We start from the raw sequence: 22,699 nt of genomic DNA on the forward strand, positions 1-22,699 counted from the left end.
ACACTATTATAGAGATGGAGAAGGAAAAATCTGAGCAGGAAGTATAAGCCAAGTGGCCTCTGTGTCAATAAAAATGATACAGAGACTTACCCGTTACCTGGACAGCCAGCTGAGCTCCGGCATGCTGATCCCGATGGCCTTGATGAGGACAGAGGTTGTCAATCTTTGGCTGTCACACAGGGCAGCTCTAGCCTTTGGCTGCCAGACCTAGAAGGTCTGAGAGATCTTCCTTTTGTGGAGGAGGAACTTGAGAGAACTGACCTACCTTGGTGAGGCAGAGTAGAACACTCAGCCCAACAGTGGCCACAGTTTGGGCTGGTGGGCATTACCGAAGTTGAAGGCAGCTGAGGTGGAGTCTTTCGTTGCCCATCTTCCTGGAGGTAGCCGCAGCTGCTGCTGCCACAAGCTGAGGTTTTTGTCTAGCAGAGGAAGTCTTTTTCAATAAACACCTAACTTCTGTATTCAGCAGGTCTCCTCCAAGGGCTGGAGGGCCATCATCAAATTTATTAAGTGTATCTGATTTACAACAAAACAAAAACAAACGTTTACTTGATTTTAATTACTGACTTCAGGCTTAACCTTGAAAATATATACAGACAGATAAAGCTTGGCCCAGTAAATGAATTAACACTTGTACTTCGAATGGCTACAGACATAGTTCTGAGCACATGAAAGAATTTGATCATGTATAAGGTGACTGACCATTAACTTGCTTTTCTTAATTAGCCTTCACAGTTTACTTAGCCTTCACAGTAGCTTTTTTTAAGATTAGGATTTTGAAGTTTTATCCCTGTTAAGTTTTAGCCTTAAATTTTTAACCGAAGATCCTTTAGCCTCAAAATAAAACTTTAAAACAATAAATGCAGTCCACAGAGAGACTGGGACCTTTACTTTCTGATTCTTTTATAATGTACCCTTACAGAATACCACAGTTTCTTTTATAACTCAATTTATCTAGATAGCTAAAGCTTAACAAAGTTAGCCAAGGCATAAGTGGTCAGTTTCTACTAACCTGAGTAGACTTTAGATAAGGAGAGACCATCTAAAGCAGTGGTTCTCAGTCTTTGGGTTGAGCCTTTGGACCCCTCTGGGGGCCGAACGACCCTTTCACAGGGGTGGTGTATCAGATACTTGCATGACAATTCACTGCAGTAGCACACTTACAGTTATGAAGTAGCAATGAAAAGATTTTATGGTTGAGAGTGGCCACAACATGAGGAACTGTTTTCAATGGAAGGTTGAGAACCACTGATCTATGGCCTCCTGCCAGACTGCTTGAGCCACTGCCTTGCTGCACTACAAGCTAGGAACACTTCAGTGTTTCCAGTTGCAGTGTCCCCTCGACTGAAACAATCAGTTTCTGATGCTCACACCCGTAGTCCTAACTCCTCAGCCTCTCCCCTCCCTCCTGTATCCCTAATTCTCCTTGATCCCTTCTCATCCTGAGCTGTTCACCTGCTCCTCTGCCTCTGCTATCCTTCATCTAGAACAATACTGACCTCTGCCATCCCAGTCTGTCCGACACCCTGGCCAGATCCTAGTTCACGAAATTAAACCTCTGCTGGTCTTCCCTAAGGCATATTTTAAATCAGAGACTCAACTAAGGGTGCCAGTCCCTGCTAGTAACTGTCAGCTTGGCATCAACCCTGGCTAGAGGCAAGCAGCCAGGAGGCAGAGGTGGTTCATCTAAGGTCCCTCCTATCGCCACCAGAAAGGCCTTCTTGTCTGATGCACAAAAGAAGAAGGAACACACATGGGGGAAGGAAGGAAGGAGAAGTTCTTTTTTTAAAGTGTAGCTGCTAAACTAGAAGATCTCTATTTCCTGCTCTCCTCTGTTCTCCTCATGGGCACAGAGGCACCTGTGAGTGGCCAGGAATCCATCTGGTTAAATGAGTTTCTGTTTTTGAGTTTCTGAGTTCTGTGGAGGTGGCCATCTTCAACACAAGGACCCTGGGGACACAACTCCAAACCATCAAATCCCAAGCTCTCTGTGGGTTTCTTCCATGCCCCCAGGAAATACAAAGAAGCCCAGTCTCACCCCTTTGACTTTTTAATCATGAGATAAGCCAGCCAGTCTGTCCCTGATTTCCTAGAGGTGACCTGTGATGATTTCTCCCATGGTTCTGCTTCTGCCTTGACCTTTTTGTTGTTCTGTTTGGTTGGTTGGTTTGATTTGGTTTAGTTTTGATGGGTTTTTTTTTTTTAAATTTTTGAAATGGGGTTTCTCTGTGTAGCCCTGGCTATCTTGGAACTCACTTGGTAGACCCTGGTTATCCTAGAACTCGGAGATCTGCCTGCTTCTGCCTCTCAAGTGCTGGGGTTAACTGCCTTGACCTTTTAAATAGATTTCTCAGGCCTAGTCTTCTGGGTTCTGAGCTGGTGCATTCTCTTAGCTCAGAGATATATCTTGTCACAACCTGCTATTTATATTGAAAACTGTAATTGGCAAAGTTACCCAAAGAATCTCTGCATATATCAATCCAGTGACATTTGTAGACTCTGCATTTCTGACGACATTCAACAACAACATTCTGGTTCAATCCATGACACTATTCTGAGATGAAGCTGACCTCCAGAAGACCTGTTTGTTATTCACACTGCCGTCTCAAAGGACAGTAATGATTTTTTTTTCCTCCTGGGAAACCACTCATTGACCTAGATAGATTGACTACATATTTCTGTAATTACATAAATATTTACATAACTATTTCCTTGGCTTCCTTAAAAGACATACATACTTTTTAATTTCTGGGCTTCTCTCGGTAACTTAGCCTTTTTCAAATAGACCAGAAAGTTACTAAGTACAGTATACTTTGCTGCCTTGATTGAAGAATAAAAGTCACCAAACATTTTGATTCACATCTTTAATTGCCACAGTCTCTTCAGGGTTGGCCCCCATATTTTCCTGGTTGCTCAGGCATTACATCCAAGACCATTACAAAGGTAAAAGAGAAGTTGCCTGCATCCCCCCACCTGCAGAGCTTTGCGATTTCGTTTTTTAAACCCTTGAATGTAAACGCATGTGGATGCCGCTTTAGTCCCTATTCACCAACATGTACTGTTTTAAAGTCCTGCTCATCAGAGACCTGGTTCGTGGCTTTATCCTCATCTCCTATTTTTACTTTCAGGACAAAAATCATCGTACAAAGATCCATCCTAATCCAAAATATCCCAGGGCCTGCTGCCGCCTCCTTAGTCTAAAAAGGAGACATAATGATGATCAGGGGGCTCACAAGGACTAAGGCGTTGGATGGACGCTGCTTTATTTGCTCTATGCCACGTGGTCATATTCTGACAGTGGTGAAATCACGTGGCATGTCCTGTTTTTAACTGTAGTAAAGATGGCCAGCAGCCACATGGTTGCCTCCATCCAGATGAGGTCATCGGCCAGGATAGTGGCAAGCCACTTTATTGTTACTTACTTCAAAGTAAAATCGGGTATGCACACCCCCTTAAAAAGAAAATCTGCTTTCCCAAACAAGAGTTGAATCCAAGTTACCTATAAGCATGTTGTAGATTTTTAGCTGTCAACCCTTCGTTTCAAGTTTTAAGTTAACTTTTTTTAAAGATTTTATTAAAATTTTAACTTTATCCAATGAACTTACAAATCTTGAGGCACAGAAAGTTTACACGATAGTCTTACAGATCTTGAGACAAAGTTCATATCCTAGCAAAAGTCCTAGAGATGTATTTAGAGAGTTAAATAAAATCAGGAGGAAGAAAAAGAGGAGGAAGAGGAGGAGGAAGAGGAAGAGGAGGAGGAGGGAGAGGAGGAGGAGGGAGAGGAGGAGGGGGAGGGGAAGGGGCAGGGAAGGGGGAGGAACAGGAGGGGGAGGGGGAGGAGACAAGGTGCAGCAACCCCCACCGGGGATTCTTTGCTCCTTCCTTGGGCTATCTTTCTCCCCTTCTCCCTGTCTCAGAGTTGAGTGGCCTGTCCATCCAAGGACAGAGATCTTGGAGGAAACTTTTAAACAAGCATGCTTGGGTCTGGAGATGGCAGGCCATAACCCAGCTCCAGAGCCAATAAAGTAGATACAGTAATAAAGTAGACCAGCATGTAACAATATTCGTATATTATCCAAACCCAAGAGACATTTGAATCTCTGTTACACTGATTCTGTGACCAGAGGGAGAGATAGGGCAGGAGGGAAGCAGACATCCTTTAAAGATGGAGCCAAGAGCTGGTAGGCAATATCTTCAAACTCTGATTTCTGTTTTCAGATTCCCCTGCCAGTCCTGTCTAGTCTGCTTTATCCATTTGCTGAGGTGTTTGTTGTAATTTTGTTTGTTTGTTTGTTTTGTTTTCCGAGACAGGGTTTCTCTGTGTAGCCCTGGCTGTCCTGGAACTCACTCTGTAGACCAGGCTGGCCTCGAACTCAGAAATCCACCTGCCTCTGCCTCCCAAGTGCTGGGATTAAAGATGTGCACCCCCACTGCCCGGCTGTAATTTTTCTATAATTAGACACATTCTTTGCTCTTCTTGCTTCTTTCTCTCACTCACCTATTCATTTTTAGCATTTATTTTGTGAGTGCAAGCACATACTCACACACATGTGCCACAATGCATATGTAGAGGACAACGTTAAAGACAAGTTGATTCTCTCCTTCCAGGCAAGCATGAGGGCCTGAGTTCAGATCCACAGCGGGGTGCCATGGTGGCTGTCACCCCTACTCAGTGTGGCGAGCAGACTAGATAGGTGGCTTCTTTGAGATCATAGTCCCACAAGCCTACCTAGCAAAATCAGTGCGTTCTGTAATCAGTGACTGACAACTCTGCCTCAGAAAATAAGGTATAGAGTGATAGAGTAAGACACTTAACATCACACACACACACACACACACACACACACACACACACCAGTGGCTCTCACCTGTTGTTTTAGGCTGAGGCAGGACAAGAACTCCAGCCAGTGAGTGTGAGACCAGCTTTTGCAATGCAGTAAGACTTCATTTAAACAAACTACAACATTAAAAAAAAAAAAGTGTCAGAAACGTGTTTAACACAGCTGCATCCCCGCCCTGCGTAGGTCCTCTGGTGGCTCACCTGTGTCCTCTGTTACTTAGTCAGCCTTGGCTTATCGCTTACTTCTCTGCTTCTGCTACCCACAATGCTTTCTTCCTAGGTTGAATTATGTAAGTTTTAATTCTGTTTGGGGCTTTCCCAGAGCTTCTGTGGTGCAGAAAAGAAGGCTCAAAGCTTCCTCAGATTCTCAGGTGAGTGGGGGAGAAGGGGCTGAGGAGCGTTTGCCTTTAGAGCTCCTTTAAATGTAACTGTCCACAGTTCTGACTCATCCGAAGGCCTTCTGTCAATGGTGGATTTTTTTCTTTCCCTCATGAGGGAGGGGAAGGGGCCACAGGGAGCCAGAACAAGCCCCATGCCTGCTGCCCTGGAGCAGCTTTAAATTGCTCCCGTGTGTCCTCAGGAAGATGACAGCTTCCTCCTTTTTTACAAAGTCTAGAGCCCAGGAAATGCTGCTACCTGATCAATGTAATCCTTCTCAGGGCTGGAGGGATGGCTCTGCTCACTGCTCTTGCAGAGGACTCAGCTGCAGTTCCCAGCACCCACACCTGGCTCACAACCATCTCTAGTCCAGTTTTAGGGACTTTGATGCCCCCTTCTGACCTCTGTAGGCACTAGACACACCATGGTGCATATATACATACAGGCATATATTCATACACATAAAAATTAATCTTTAAAACTTTTTAAAAATAAAGATAACCTCACAGCATTTCCTGAGCCTTGCGTCCTTGGCCCTGTCAAGTTGACAGTCTTAAATATTACATCTGCCAATGGGCTGTTGTCTCTCTGCTCAACACACTTTCCTCCTGTTTATATTTTTATGAATTTATATATGTATGTTAGGTAGGTATTTACTATCTGTGTGTCTCTGTCTGTCTGTCTGTCTGTCTGTCTCTCTGTCTGTCTGCCTGCCCGCCTGCCCTCTGAGGCCAGATCCTCTGGAGCTGGAGTTACAGGCTGTTGTGATCTGCCCAACATGGGTGCGGGGAACAGAACTCAGCCCCTCTGCAACATCGAAGGCACTCTTATCCACTGAGCCTCTCTCCCATCCAGCCCACTCCCTTTCTAAAGAGTGTATCTTGCTTCCTTGCTGGTTCTAATTAACTCCTATCTGCCTGGGCTATACCCCATATGAATTCTTGGGAGCACAGATTCAGAGTTCGGAGTTCACTGCTGGGGTTGAAACAAGAAACCTCCCCATAACCCTTTCAGTCACACCCACTCCAGTGCCATTCTAGGGTCTTGTGGGGGAAGTAGCTTGGGGGCAGCTGAAGGCCTCTGCCAGCCTGGGCTTCTGTGTGTGACTCTCCCACACACCACAACACCTGCTGTTTCCACCCACACTGGGATCACGATTGTTTTGCAGTGGGTACTCTGGGGACCTCTGCCGGGTGCTGGGTAATGTTCCTTGTGACTCATGCCTTCCCAGCATGGGCCAGCAGCTACAGGGATGTGATTCCTTACCATAACCTCTACCAGCCTAGGAGACATACATGGGCATGTGCAATTTATCTTAGTCCTAGATCTTTTTGTTTGTTTGTTTGTTTTTTGTTTTTTCGAGACAGGGTTTCTCTGTGTAATCCTGGCTGTCCTGGAACTCACTTTGTAGATCAGGCTGGCCTCAAACTCAGAAATCTGCCTGCCTCTGCCTCCCAAGTGCTGGGATTAAAGGCGTGTGCCACCACCGCCCGGCCTAGTCCTAGATCTTAAATGACAAACTCCCTTGTTTTAGGATATAACAAATCTGCTGTGGGTTCTGCTCTTGTTACTATAGTAATACTTACAAAGTATCTTTTATTCCTTGAGCACTTGCTATGTATTAGGCTTTATGTTAACAGCTCACTCCGTGCTTATAGCAGGCCTGTTGTCTAGATTATGGGTTGTCATTATAGGTGGACACTTGAGATTCATAGATGTTGAGTAATTTGCCACATGGCTCCTCTCCTAGATTTACAAGCATTTCTCCTGTCAAGACAAAGACATTCCAGTTTCAGATCTTTGACCATGAGCTAACTTTTACTGAGATCCACCTTACAAGGTAACGGTTTAGAAGTCTGTCACATTGTTGCCTGGCACTGCACACAACTGATTTTGTGAGGATTGCTTTTTAAATTAGCTTGTGAAGCATAATGCAGTCCTTTCTGTGGTGAATCCTTGCTTCTTACCGCAGGCCATGCTACCTTCCTAACCATCTACAATATTTACTAGATCTCAGCACTGATGCTTCATGATTTCTAAAGGGCAGTGCCATCTCCTGGGGCTGTGATTTGTGACTAGTGAGGATACCCCAAAGATTCTAGGACTGAAGACAATGTTTGACAATTCTGAGCAGTGTCAGAGTCTCATGACTAGGAGCATTGGTTGCTGGGTGCTGACTTTGAGGAGGACCCTGAGCTCTGTGCATGCATTGTAGCACATTTGTTCACAGTTAAGTCTGTACCTGCAGATCTGAAGTAGTATGGAAAGACGGGAAATTCTGGGGACATGGGAAAGGCAAGGAGCCCCTCACTCTGGGAGTCTGATTGAGCTTCTTACCAGCTGATGAGCAAGAATTCCTGCGCAGTTACCATGTGCTGTAAGGCTGCTGACACAGAGATGACAATGCCTTTTGTATTTGATGATCAAGTAGTGATGACCAGGCCTATGGCCTGAGTGTCTATGATGATGCAGACATAGGGCTTTATCCTTTTCTCAGGACATTTTCTGGAAATGCCAAGCAATGCTATTGACTTTGTTTACATTAGAGAAGCCCTACCTTCCTGTGTACTGGGCAGTTCATCAACTGTGATCTCTGGTCAAGAGCCCTCCAGGAATCATTCTGTGACCCTATTTAAGTTTCTTAGTAATCCTTCATAGCCCACAAACCTACAATATATGATAATTGTAAAAATAATTGTTAAACAGAGATGATCAATGCTGCCCCTGAAAGAGCCCATCTCACTTGGATGTGACGTACTATCTACAGCTCTTCTCTGAGAAGCCATACCCATGCTTTTGGGTCGGTCTTGCTTTCTTCTAAAAGCCTCTCCTTCTAATCTTGTGCTAACAATTTTTTAAAAAAGCTTTATTTAACCCCCAACTATACCTCATTAACTGGCTGACCCTGAAATTCTTTTTGGTGTCAAAGCAACAAATTCACATTTGGCTGGAGCTGGAAGTCCCCAGAAGCCTGGGGAACCCTGAGGTACTACTTCAGATGTGTCTCCTGCCTCTTTCCCCCTAAATTCTGAAATATTAGTGTGGACAGAAATCCATTTAGGAAACTGTGAATCTAGCAAAACCCCTCCTGAATATAGAAACATGGTATATCACAGACCAATGATGTCACATTCTCTTGAACAGGTCTTGCTAATGTCAATATTGTAACTGGGTACACCACAGGAGTCTTGTCTGGTCATTGAACATTATAATTTGGGTAAAAGTGGGAGGGTTCCTTACTGCCCAAGCTGGGAGTTGAGCAATCCACTCAATTGAAAGTTTGAAGATTCATTTGTTTTATTTTATGTGTATGGTTGTTTTGCCTGCATCTATGTATGTCTGTTGCATGTGCTTGCAGTACTGGCAGAGGCCAGAAGAAGGCTTCAGACTTTCTAGAACTGAGTTATAGATGGTTATGAGTTACCATGTAGGTGCTAGGAGCTGAACTAGGGCCCTCTAGAGGAACAGCCAGTGTTGTTAACTGCTGAGCCATCCCTTCTTCCCCTGAAATGAAAATTTCAGAGAAAATTTGAGAGAATTTTTTTTTTTTTTTGAGATAGGGTTTCAGTGTGCTAGGGTTTCATTTGGCTAAGCTTGCATTTTTCAGGCATTCCTTGTTGAGCTAACTATATTTACCAAAACAAAGAAAACTTGTTTTACACAGGTACAAACATGCATGTGAGTATGTGTGCATGTATGTGTACATAGATACACATATGTACATGCATGTGAGTGTGTGTGTGTGTGCATGTGTTCACGGATGCACATATAGACATGAGTTCAGTGGACAGCTTTCAGGAGCAGCGTATCTCCTTCCACCATGGGATCCAGGGATCAAAACAGGCCGTCAGGTTTATACAGCAAGCACTTCTAGACACTGAGACATCTCTCCAGCCCTAGAACATTTTAATTTCTTAAGATTAACATATAATTTTATAAAATAATTTACAGTTCAGAACACTGGTGGGATTCAGTTGCTTTGGCCCTCATGCGGGGCTTTGTCTCTGCATTTATATCTTTGGCTTTTTCTGGCATTCACTTTCCTCCTCAGCAGTGGCCTGTCACAGGCCTCTGTCCTTTGAGCAGTGCATCTGCTCATCATTAAGAAGCAGGGTGGCAGCAGATGCCATTTCCCTCGGCATGATTCATCCAGCGTTGGCTTTCAGATGTAAACAAGAACCCACAGAGACTGCCTAGCCTCAAAAGCTCGGGACCAGAGGCAGCCGTCCTTCTTGTTAATTTGGATTCAATATCTTGATATCCACACACCCTCTTGGTGATTTTGATTTTTAAAGGAACTGTTGCAAATCCTAAAACATAGACTGTGGGTGGCAGGGCTGCCAGGCATGAAGGAGGCTCAGGCTTATTCATGTTTTATGATTCATTTGAATAATATTAATAGGATATAAGTTGCTTTAGAATTCCAGTGCAGGTGGCGTCGTTATATGGGAGGAAGAAAGGAACAAATCAAAAAGAGGACTCAAGATGCTGACAGAGTGACCAGGGGTCATCCCTTCCAGCACTTTACAGAAGAACAGCAAGGGAGCAGAAGAGCTGTCCACTGTGAAAAGGGAAAATGAAGGATGACTCTCTGGAGTTCAGTGAGACAGACCCCAACCCAATAAGTTTCAGCAGAAAGCTGTCTTTGGCACCATACATACATACATGTTAGTAAGCCTTATGTGTGCATAACAAAATCACATTCCTACTCTGTATTATGACAGCCTATTAGCAGTCCTTGCCTAGAAACTATAGGAATAGAAGGACTTAAAGTTTACTTCTGAAATAGTTAAGTGTGCTGAGTTCTGCTAGTTTTCTAAAGCCCCCACCTCTTATTTACCTTGGGAAGGTAAATGTATGGTGGATTAAATGAGAATAGCCCCCACAGGCACATATATTTAAATTCTCAGTCCTCAGTTGGCTGAACTGTTTGGGAAGGATTAAGAGGTGTGGCCTTGTTGGAGAAGGTATGGCCTTCTGGGAGGAAGTGTATCTTGAGGGGAAGGGAGAGAATGGACTTTGAGGTTTTCAAAAGTCCATGCCAGGCCCAGTATCCTTTCTCTGTGCCTGCTTCCTGTGGATGAGGATGTAAAGCTCTCATCTACTGCTCCAGCACCATGGCTGTCTGTTCCCTGCCATGATGATTATGGACTAACTCTCTAAAACTGTAAGCAAGCTCCCAATTAAATGCTTTAAGAGTTGCCTTGGTCATGGTGTCTTTTCACAGTAATAGAATAGTAACTAAAGCAAAATACTTGCAAGAGACTGCCTTGAGAAATGATTACTACAGCTATCTGGTCAACCCACAGATCCTGTTTGCTAAGAAGGGATGTTTGAACTGTTTCCTGCAATATTTGTTCCTGCAACTATATCTAAATGGTGATGGAAATTTCCACCTTCAGATGGTCCTGTAAAAGCTGTAAGCAGCTCTTGGTTGGTGCTGGGCTTTTACAAAGCATTAGTTTGGGCTCAAGCCTCTGCAAATCAAACTAAGTTGTACTCTAGGTGCCTCCTTGGTTCCTCAGTGGTCAGTGTTGCTGGAACAGTTGACGCTTTTGCATTCGTTTTGGCTCTTGTTAAATTGGGAAATATGGTTTTAAATGATGTGCTGTAGGAAGGTGTCTGCTGAATCACTGTTCACTAGTATTCTCTGCCTGACCCTACACAATAATTCTCTACACGTTCATTTGAAATCAAGCTTGGTCAATGAAATACAAACTGAAGTAACAGGCTCCCTGGGTATAGTGCTTCATCATGTTCTTACTGGCATCATAGCCAGTTATAGTAAGGTAGCTGGTCTATCAGCCTGGGTTCTGGGGTAAGGGTTGGATGAACAGATCTGCTTGTATTTGTGTATACTCCTCGTGTGACACATCCCACAGACCTGACATTTTGCTGTTTTACACCCCTGAACTTTGGAGCTTGTTTATGTGACAGCCTGTCTAGCAGGAATGAATATATTTTAGAGAGATACTTGTAACCCCTTCTTTGCCTATCTGACTCTTGAAAGAATGAACCCCAGAAACTTACCTAGGAATCTCCTGCTGAGAAATGGCTGACATCTGGGTGATCATCCAGAGAGGAACTTGTCTCCTGAAGAAATTAACAAGACTGACCTTGTATACAGCTTGGAACATGGGCAGTGGTGGGTGGGACTATAGCAGGGAAAGACTTCTCAGTTATTCTCAGACTTCTTGCTTTTATTTAAACCCTAACCTCCTTGTCAGGGCCACAGAGGTAGACTTGAGGGTAGAGTAGCCACATTGACATCTTTTCTGCTTTTCATTATTAATTTGGTTCCTTTTACAGGCTTATTGAAGATGGGTGACTAAGCATGGCTTGTTAGAGTGCAGGCTGTGATCCCCGAGTCCAGTAATACTTGTTATGTTGCAAAACATAGCCCGTTCTAGCTAGAATGGATTTCAGTGATACTGAAAAAACTCTCTGAGAAAGTCGTGCCTGAAAAGAGACATAGAAAAGCTGGAGTAGGAACCAAGCATGCACGCATGCATGTGAAGAGATCATGTTGTGTTCTAGAACAGTAAATCTTGACACCTAGCAGAAGCTTAGGGAGAGCACCTGTGTCAACCAACTTTTTGGTTGCTGTGATAAAACACCATGACCAAAAGCAACTTATAGACCAGAGCATTTATTTTAGTTCCAGAGGGAATGAATCCATTGCTGTGGGACACATAGCAGCAGGAAGAGTAGTTTGAGCAGGAAGCTGAGAGAGTGAGCAGGAAGTGGGGAGAGACTGATAACTCAAAGCCCATTGTTAGAAACAAAGAATAAACAATCTCCATGCTGCACAAAGAAACATACAAAGTGAAAGTATCTGTGCAAGATGATTCATCTTGAAAAATGGTACCCAAACCTAGCAACACGCTGGGGTAGCGTGGCTCCTCCTTTATCCCTGACATAGTATAGGAGGTATGTAGGTCCTTGTGCTCACAGATAAGCACTAAGGGAACCAGGAATGTTAAAAACATAGGGTTGTCTCTTCAAAGGGAAAGATACACAACCTGTTTTCTGTGCCAAAGCCTGGGAGCGGGTCTGGTTTGCAGCCTGGTGGCCATTGTGTGTCTATGTGACACTGCGATTACACTGGATCCTCCCCAGACCCTTATCTTGAGCCTGTTTTCTCATTTTATAGAACCAATCTTTACAGACGATATCACTTGTCCTTTACAAAGACTTTGGATGTAGTCACGTCTTAAACTTTGTTGCACACATGAGACTGAGTTAGTTAACATCAGGAAACTTTTCCCCAAATTATACTGTGCCTAAATATGCGTGAAACAAACTAGTTGCAGTCAGACTCTTGGAGTTTGAACCAACAGTGGCTACTGAGTTGTATTGAACAGAGCTGCCTTCTTGCCTCCCACAGATAGTTACTGTGCTGGGTGTGGTGGTCACAGAGACACTGGAAACACTGGTGGAGAGTGCCCCTCATCCAATTGGCAGGGGCTTGACTTTATAATCTGTTGTGATTGGCTAGTAGATATACAGAGGGAGAAGGTTCAGGCTCAGTAAACTTGAGTCCTTTCCAGGCTAACTACCTTTGATTAAAAAGTGATAATTGTCATACCATCTTCCAGCAAGGCTGTACTCCCTAAAAGTTCCATAACCTCCCCCAAACAGTGCTACCAAGTGGGGATCAAGGGTTTAACATATGAGCCTGAGGACCATTCAGATCACCACAGTAATAAAGCACGCCTCTTTAAGAAGAGACACCTCTGGCTGGGTCTGTGAGAGCATTTCCAGAGACAGTTAGATCATGAGGGCTGTGGCCCAATGAAGGGTGGAATCTGGTGAGAAGTGGAAAGTTTGAATTGTCTATTGCCTGGTAGTAGAGCCCGCTGGTTCACAACTCCCTGTAACTCCAGACTTGGGGGATCCAATTCCCTCTTCTGACCTCATCAGGCTCCCAGGACACCCAAGTACACAGACAGTACATGCAAACAAAACACCCATGCACATAACTAATAATAAAATGATGTGCACATGAAAAGGGGAACCCTGTATGTCTGGGTGCATTGGCAGTAATGAGAGGACATTCCATGCTCCTCATGGGTGTGAAACCTCAGGTGGGAGGTGTAAGGAATTTCTCAGCTACCCCAGTGTCTTCTGGGAATCCCCTTGCTCCTCCCACCAACAGGTGTCTGCATCTTCCTGCCTTCCCAGTGAGGGGCTAGATTATCTGTAGGGGACAGCAACAGGGGACACCTCATTCTGCCACTGTGGGCTCCTGTCTCTCCCTTCTCTGGTTTTTAATAGTAACACCATTTACAAGACATTTACTTGCTAATATCTGGGCTTTTATTTGGTTGGCTATTTAAAATAGGAAGTGTTAGCAGTTCTTTCTAGAGTTTTGCTTTAAAACTTTTTGTCACAGTCTCAAGCTCAATGCCTCCAAATACAATACAAAGAACTTTTTGTCAAGAATTATTCATGCTGGGAGGGGTTGTTGATTTAATTTTTTTGTTGTTTTGATTTTTTCTAGGACAGGATTTCTCATATTCTAGGCTGACCTTGAACTCACTAAGGAGCAAGCATGTGGCATAGCCCAAGGATAATGGGAAATGCTTCTGAAATCAGTTGATTCTGCGTATAGTCAGTGTCTTAGGAGTAGTAAGTGTACTAAGATGAAGAGAGGCATTTGTACTGTTGGCTTGACTTCTGGTCTTAACATTTTATTTGCATGTGTGCGTGGTGTTGTGGGGAGTACATGCTATGTGTGCATGTGGAGGTCAGAGGACAGCTTGCAGGGAGCAGTTCTCTCCTTCCACCTCGCTTTGGTTATGGAATCCACCTCAACTGAGCCACCTCACCAGCCCACTTTCTGATCCTTTTGACTGCCTGTGTTGAGTATCGAAATGTGTTTTGTCTTGCAGATAGCAATTCTCTAAATACTGAGCAAAAAGGCTCCTGGGACTCTGAGAACTTCTGGCTTGATCCTTCTTTGAAAGGCCAGTTGGAGACCAACGAAGAGGAGGATGGACTTCGGAAATCCCTGGATAGATTCTATGAAGCATTTGCCCACCCACTGCCAGGTTCTGGGGATCTGCTCTCTGCACCTGTGTGTCAGTCCCTGTCTCAGACAATCTCCGAACTTGAGGGCCAGGAGAGCCAAAAGTATGCTCTCCGAAGTTTCCAGATGGCCCGGGTCATCTTCAACCGGGATGGCTGCTCCATCTTACAGCGGCATTCCAAGGAAACCCGCTTCTACCCACTAGAGCAAGAAGGCAGCTCTGTGGATGATGGAGAGCCCACCCCAGGACTGTCAAGAGAGGTCATTCATTTCCTCTTGGAGCAGACTGTAATGAAAGACTTGTAGCCAGTGTTGATGTGAAAGCCGGCAGTGAAAAGAAGTGCTGTCGCCTGGTCCCCAGAGTCCAAGGGTGTGTGTGTTGGGGGTGGGGAGGTTCCTTTAGCATCTTTCTGTTTCCAGCCATTAGCCATAAGCTTTGCAGGTAGAGGCTGGCATCAGCAACCTGATGATGGAGCCAGTAAGCACCTTGGTGTGCTACCTCCTACTCACTTTGGCCAAGGCTGCTACTGACTCAACTAGGGTTGAGTCCTAGTCCAGGTTCTTGTCTTAGTCTGCGCTCCTGAGTGCTGTCTTGGGGACCCAGCCAGAGCTGGGACTTTGGAAGGAAATCACGTCCCTGCTTGGCTTCATCCCTCCCCCCACTTACCTACTGGTGTCTCTAGGGCCTTTTCTTAAACTTTTTATATCTGCATCCTCGACTCAGTCTATTCCTGAGAGTACAAGCCTCAGAGGATTCTGGGAGATGAGTGTTTTGAGGATATACATTTCTGTGCTGAATCAAAAGTAACAATTTTACCCAGTTGTAGGTGAGAACCAATTGGTTGGCCTAAAGCAATGTAAAGATTTAAATACACTTCCAACAGTGTGCCACATCTTAATCATACCTTTGGCTCCTCTCCAGAGCCAGAATTCCATCTACAAAGCTAAAATTCACACCCAAAGGGCTTCATCTCTACTAGATGGCAGCATGGAAGGGGAGGAGATGGTGCTGAACCATCCACTCAGGATGCGGGGGCACAAGGCTAATGTGTGAGGGTGGCACCGTGTGACCTTTCTGATTTGTGCTTAGTGGGAATAAGGAGTCCCTTGCCCAGACAGCTTTTCCCTGTCCTTGTTACCTTTGCCCTCTGTCCATTGCCAGCACCCTCTGAGGGATTGCCCCTCATCTCCACCCTGCTCTTGCCCCCAGTACCCTGAGCTCAGTGCCAGTGCTTGCCTGGAGCAGGGCTTTGCTGTCACCTGTGCCTGCCCTCCAGGCAGGTGCTTAGCCTGACAGGGAGCTCTTTAAATAGCTAGTTCAGGCTTGCACTGGCAGATGCTCTGCTCTGCGGGTTGTATCCTGTACCTCAGTTTGAGAATTACGTCAACTGGCACCAGGAACTCGAAACAGTAATTGGAAGATTGGAAGCCTCATAGAGTTCTTCAAGCAAATTACATCAGGAGAAAGGCTTATTTCTCTCGTTTGGAGGAATAGCAAAAGCTGGCAACATTGTGCAGTTAAATTTTGAGAAACAGGGTGAAGTTTAATTGACACAAGACTCCAAAGCTTTGCAGAAAGTGGATTATGCAAATGGGGCAGCCGGCAAGTGCACACTAAGGGTTGGTGGACCATTCTTTTTTTTCTTTTTTTTCTTTCTTTCTTTCTTTTTTTTTTTTTTTTTTTTTTGTTTTTTTTTTTTTGTTTGTTTTTTCAAGACAAGGTTTCTCTGTGTAGCCCTGGCTGTCCTGGATCTCACTCTGTAAACCAGGCTGACTTTGAATCCAGAAATCCGCCTGCTTTTGCCTCTCAAGTGCTGGGATTAAAGGTGTGCGCCACCACTGCCTGGCTTGGTGGACCATTCTTGAATGGAAAGAAGCCTAAAAAGTAGCAGGGTGTGCAGGCTTCCGGTTCAGGGAAGGTCACAGGTAAGAGAGCCCACGTAGAAAGGTCAAAGCACCTATGGAAGGTGTCCCGAGTGGCAGGAAATCAAATGTGAATAGGACCTTGAGAGATGCTCACACATGGGGCTCCAGTTTTCTCCCCTCTCTCCTGTTCAACAGTCCACCCAATAATCACGAGGCTGGTGCAGTTTCAAACCCAAACCTGCAGCCTAAGTGGGACGGTTCCAGGTTTTATTGTCTTAACCCTTGAAGAGTGTCACTGAAAATTATTCAGCCACAGAAATACTTACAGTTCATTTTCATGGCTATCAACAGAGGGAATCTGGGTTATTCTCTGCTTTGTTTTTAAAGAACAAAACAAAACAAAAAAACCGAAAAGCTATTTGACTCTTCATGTTGGGAAGTAGTGGGTTTTAAATTTTCAAAAGAGATTTTAGTATAAAAGAATGAATGTCTAAGCTTCACGGGTATCAGTACTGAAGGTGTTCAGCAAGAGGAAGCCTGCCAGGTTAGGATGTGGGAAATGAAAGTCAGGGTTGCCTGGGGCAGCACAGAGTATGGCATGTGTTTACTTAAATCGGAGTAAGTGTTTGTGACAGGCCAGTACAAGATATTTGATTCCCTGTGATTCTGCCTCTTAATTTGATCTCTGTGGGGATAACATGGCATTTTCCATTTATCTCTGTGAACCTTTAATAAAGACTCAGAGATAAGGATACTGCAGCTCAGGCCTTTGGCAGTATTGCCTGTTTCAGCACTGAGGGTACCGTCACATCTTATCATCTCATGAACATTGGGAGGGGACTTACAATGTTATCAGTGACATTTTCCAGATCTACAGAGCCTTTATGAGGGCCACTTTGTTCCAGAAATATCAAATCCTGAAGATGAGAACTTGGAGCAGAATCTAAGGTTCCTGTCCTACACTCAGGCTTGTTCTTCAGATGACCCAAGCTTAGGGGTTGGCCAGGACCTCGAACTTGCTCAGCCTGCACTCAGTTCCACCCAAGCCTGTGTGATTTCTTTTAGGGTACATGTGACTAATCCTATTATCAGCAATTTCAAAACAGTACAGAAACATCCATTCCTTCTAAACTTAAAAAGGTTTTTTGAATGTTATATTGGATCACAGTTACACACAAAGGTGCATGTATCCTCTGTGTGAATGTCTTACTAATTCTCACAGACTGAGCCCACCTTTGAAACCCTGAGCTACATGAGTCACCAGTAGCCTGGTGGTACCTTCTAAATGGAGGGTACCATCTGTTGAGCTGATGAGAGCAGTTGGCATTGACCAGTTTTCTCAAGGTTCTGGTGGCACACAAACTGAATAAACACATGGATAGTATTTCTTTTATTGCTAATCTATTCCATTCAGCATGCTGGGGAAACACAAATGCTACATCTAATCCATGCTTGTACATAGCTGTGTAGTGTCAGCTTAATATAAGTACTTAAAATGTAAAAGGCTGTTTTATTAAAAATAATAGAGTAGGTGACACCATATGCATCAAAAGTTAGAAACATGTGATGATGCCTCCCCTCCCCCAATTGCTGAAGTTCAAGATACAATAGAATAGACCATCCTAGGAGAGGGGTTGTGGGGAATTACAGGGTGGAATAAAAAGTGCAAAATACATCTATGTTTCAAGCTACCTTTGCCCTTCTTTGCTACAGTGAAAGTTATTTTAAGAAGAAAAGCATACACGAATGGGCAATGTAAAAGAGTAGCCTTATCAAATAGGAGAACATTTTGTTTTGTAAATGAAGCAGTTCCAATGTAAAAATAGGTACATCAAAGGAAAAAGTTAATCCCATAAATATGTATAAATGGATATGCAAATGGAATATGTGATAAAGATGGTATTTCAAGTTAGGCATGGCTGGGGATGCAGCTTGCTGAAGACCACTTCACTGGCCTGCACACAGTCCTGGATTGATGACCAGCACAGGAAGGGAAAAAAAAAAACATAAGGCAAAGACAGAGCTGTTAGCAATGGTTTCAGAAAGATGGACGCCCTGCTTTGGGAGAGGGAGAGCCGAAGTAGAATGCTGGGTTCCACATCTCACTTCTTATAGCAAAATATATTCTACATGGGTTTCACAGTGAAAATTTAAATCATAAAAAATGTGAGAGAGATATATGTGATGTGTATATATATAGAAAGAGTATACATACACATATGGTGGGGGATGTCTTAGAATGGAGAAATCTTTCTAAGAATTGCTCAAAAAAACCTAAACATTGAAAAAATTTTTTTCACGTACTTGTCTACAAACATACATCTTTATTATGGTCTGGTAAGAACAGCTCACAGGTTCTTGCTACCAAGTCTTGTCTGCTGAACCTGTGATCGGAGGACCCGAGAGAATGGGGCAGACTGTAGTCTCATACTATAGACAACCTTACTTCAGTTTCAGTGCACTTTTATATACAAATGTAACAAAGAAAGCAGTAATCCAAGGAAGGTTGTTTGAGTTCAGAAACACATGTAAATAAATGTTAGTAGGCACCTACTAAATATTGACAGAGCAGTTGTTTTCCCAGAACTTTCTTTGCTTGGCACATATTATAGATTATATCTGGGAAAACATGAAAGCGAGGCAGAGGCCATATCCAGATCCAGGGCACGCCGAGGACAGCACTCAGCACACCCTTTCATCAGATTGGGTTCTATAGCTATGTCCTGACATCCAACAAGAATAAACATGTCTTATAAACTGAATGTAAATGTTTGTCACAGGAGGCATGAAATCACGTCCAAGAACAATCCAGGGAACAAAATGCACCTGAGGTAAAAGGCCCTCTGCCTTTTTTCTTGGAGCCTCTCTTATAGTTCCCCAAAGTATTGTTCACCATGGGTCATTCTTTTGACCATGTTCCAACAAGGTAGAAAAGGGGCAAAGTTTTAAAGTTATAACAAGATAAAAATAAAGAAAAGTCCATGGATTACATAAATAGAGGGTTCTTTAAGCACAGAGAGTTTTTACAAATCATTAGACATATACCCAAGAGGGAAAAATAGCAAAAATATGATGTTAGAAAAATGATACGTATGTCTTCTTTGATGTGTTTGTAGCCACAATTCTGTAAATAGCCCCAATAACCATACCTGGAAGAAAGAGAGAAAGTAGACAAGAGCTAATAGGAAGAGGACAGGATCAGTGAAAGATGGACAGGCACAAGGAACAGTGCCAGGGAGGGTTATACATGACCGAAATATAGTATATACATGTATGAAAGTGTCATAATGAAGCCCATTGTCATATATAGCTAATAGATGGTAATAAACCATTTTTAAAACAGAGAGACCAAACCTCCAGCATAGGGAACAGTATATGCAGAGTTAGTGTGAAACCACCCAGGAATGAACTTGAAGCATCCAAACGGAGGAAGTCCTATGTGGCCCTAGGATGGTCCCCAAAGGACAGAGTATAGATGAGTTTCACAAGGAAGCTGTAGCCTTGTAGTCCAGGACAACAGGGAGTGATCTGAGGATTCAACAAGTGAGTAAGGAGATAGGCTGCAGTGCTTTTGAAAACTAGGAATTTGTTAAAGATAGCATTTCTTTGAGCAGTGATGGCATACACCTTTATTTCCAGCATTTGGGAAGCAAAGGAAGGTGGATCTCTGAGTTTGAGGCCAGCCTGGTCTACAGAGTGAGTTCCAGGATAGTCAGGGCTACACAGAGAAACCCTGTCTCAAACAAACAAACAAACAAACAAACAAACAAACAGATAACATTTCATGATCTTGGTTGAGAATGAATTATCTAGGATCTGGAGAGCTGGCTCATTGATTAAGAACACTTGTTACTGTAGCAGTAACAAGTTCCCAGCATCCACACTCTGGGTCACAACTGCTAGTAACTGGAGACACTTCCAGGGACTCTGGTACTGTCTTCTGACCTCCACATGTACCAGGTACATGTGGTGCATATCTATATCTATGTCTATATCTATATGTCTATATAGATATATGCATATGAATACTCATACACATAAAATACAATAACTAAATCTAGAAAACTTAAAAATGAATTATCTAAATATCTAATAAATAAATGGTAAGATCCACACTTCAAATTGCATGTGAAAAATAAATTCCTTATGGATTAACTACCTAAATGGGAAAACAGCACTATGAAAGTTACGAATGAATGTTTTGTAACTGGTGAGAGAAGCTCTTCCTAAAACAGAGAGCGGTGCAAACAAGAAAAGATCAACAGTCCTGACAAGGTAAAAGTTGAGGCATGGCCTTCCACTTCTAGCCTCCTCTCTTTTCTCTTTCTGTGCCAGTAGTGCTCCTACGAACACCATGAACACAAGGCTTTCTTCAAGAAGTATAAAACACACAAGGCTTTCTTCAAGAAGTATAGCAGGCAGCAGACCCACAAAGAGATGCAGTACAAGAAGGGCAGGGACCTGTCTGCCAGGGAAAGTGGTGTTAGGATGGGAATCAGAATCGCTCCCTGTTTCTGCAAAAAAGCCTAAAGTCACGAAGATAGCATGAGACTGGAGTGGGTTGAGCCCAGCTGCTGCTGTCAGAGATGCTGGCTGTAAAACAGAGGCAAGTATTCTGAACTGGCAGGTGACGAAAGGAAGCGGGTCAAGTTATCCAGTACTAAGCTAATTTTGTTATAAAGACAGCAAAACCATGAGGTTATAATCACACACATTAAAATTGAGGGACATAGTAAAAGAGGAGGCAGAAAGAGCCATAGGAGATGTGGGACACCAAGGAAACCAGGCCCTCAGTACCCACATGATCCATGGTCATATGAACTCACAGAGTCTGAAGCAGCATGCATAGTGCCTACAGGAATCTGCTCCAGTAGTGGTCCTAGAGCTGAAGAGACATGTGGCCCCATTCCTAACCCCAAAGGAATCTCCAACTGATAACCACGTATAACTGAAGTTTAATTTCTTCCAAGGGAGTCTCACTGGGGAAACAAACTACTCTTAAGGCCAAACTGCATACCCAGCAGTAGATGCCAACAGGAAATAAACTCAATGACATCTTTGGAGTCTCCTTGTCCCATAGTGTTGTATCAGGGCTTTTAAAAAAAATTTTATCTTATTGTTTTTATTTTTATTTTACTTATATATTAACTTTCTCCTCTTTTTTACCCTCTGGGTCCTTTGCATACCTAGGATGGCTCTCAGTTCTGTGTTTTTATGCGACTCCTGAGTGTGTGAATGACTTGTTCTCTGTTTCTTCTCTTGGGCTCTTTTCCTTCTGATTGTTTTGTTCAATTCTGGTACGTTAGTTTTCGTCTTATCTTGTTTTATTTTATTATTATCCATTAGAAACCTGTTTTTGTTCTAATGAGAGACAGACAGAAAGTCGGTCTGGATGGGAGGGGATGTGGGGAAGGACTGGGAGAAGCAGAGGGAGGGGAAACCATAATCAAGATATGTGAGGAAAAAAATCTATTTTCCGTAAAAGAAAAAAATTGAGAGGAAGAAACTCTAATAGGAAAGTATACATCACCTTTGTAATTAAACAAATGGGTGAAAAACAGAGGTAGTTGGTGGTGGCCTCTGTCACGTGTCATCTCCTTAGCCAGCATGGTTGAAGATAACATGGTTGCATTCTCACCATGTCTGATTCAAAGATGGGGAAAGTGAAGCATCAATCGAGCAGGGGTAAGATGGTCTCAGCCCATATTTAACTCTCTGGTCTGGGAGGCTGCCCTTCATGCTCAATGACCTTCTTATATGCAACTACTTCTCCTTGGAAGTTTCCTCTCTCAGAGAGACCTTTTCAGACCATCCCTTCTATACTTCTCCTCCCTGAATCATTAGGAGGCATTTACTTTATATACCACCTCAGAATCATGAACTTAATCGCATCAAAGGCACATAAGGCAACATGTGGTATGAACGTCTCCACACCTCACCAGAAGAACAGACTGAGAGCTGCCTGTTTTGCCTGTTTTAGGCATCACCATTACTAGCCTATTTGGTCCAGTTCATAAATCATGGAGCTCAAAGATTCCTACTTACTGAACAAGGTGTACAAACACGTCCTCATGCTTTAGAGAAATCTGGAAAGAGTTTGTGTGTAAAATGTCAGAATTGTAAGTATCTTAAAATACTTCAGCAGAGGGGCTGGAGAGAAGACTCAGTGGTTAAGAGCACTGACTGCTCTTCCAGAGGTCCTGAGTTCAGTTCCCAGCAACCACATGGTGGCTCACAACCATCTGTAATGGGATGTGATGCTGTCTTCTGTTGTGTCTGAAGAGAGCAACAGTGTACTCACAAAACTAAACAAACAAATCTTTAACATACTTCAACAGAGGTGTAATGAAGCAGGTCAGGTCAACCTCATTAGCAGGCTGAAGGTTTCTGTAAACCCCAATAAACGTCAAACTGTCTTTTCTGCCACATCTGGGCTCAGTATGCTTATTTATTGCTTACCATTCTCCTCAGTCACTTATAGCATCCTACTTTCTCAGACTCTGCTTTCTCCGGAGGGAAATCACCTTCCCTATGCATGGGAGAATTCAACCTTGTGAGTAAGATCACATTGGCATAAACCA

At 43.5% G+C, this 22,699-nt stretch overlaps 1 protein-coding gene across 5 annotated transcripts in view; it reads left to right on the forward strand.

The window, feature by feature from the left end:
• The window catches only part of Shld1 (shieldin complex subunit 1), a 95,740-nt gene that overhangs the window by 62,971 nt on the left and 10,070 nt on the right, over positions 1-22,699 (forward strand). For 4 of the 5 annotated variants that reach the window (XM_076929802.1, XM_076929801.1, XM_076929803.1 and 1 more), the window contains exon 3: positions 14,116-22,544. In XM_076929802.1, coding sequence (XP_076785917.1) covers positions 14,116-14,558 — 443 coding nt within the window. In that variant the 3' untranslated portion in view covers positions 14,559-22,544. Of the gene's footprint in view, positions 1-14,115; positions 22,545-22,699 lie in introns of those variants that run through there. The other variant, XR_013108826.1, reaches the window with a different exon arrangement.

This window comes from Arvicanthis niloticus, chromosome 2 (genome assembly GCF_011762505.2).
Source record: "Arvicanthis niloticus isolate mArvNil1 chromosome 2, mArvNil1.pat.X, whole genome shotgun sequence".
Lineage (NCBI taxonomy): Eukaryota > Metazoa > Chordata > Mammalia > Rodentia > Muridae > Arvicanthis > Arvicanthis niloticus.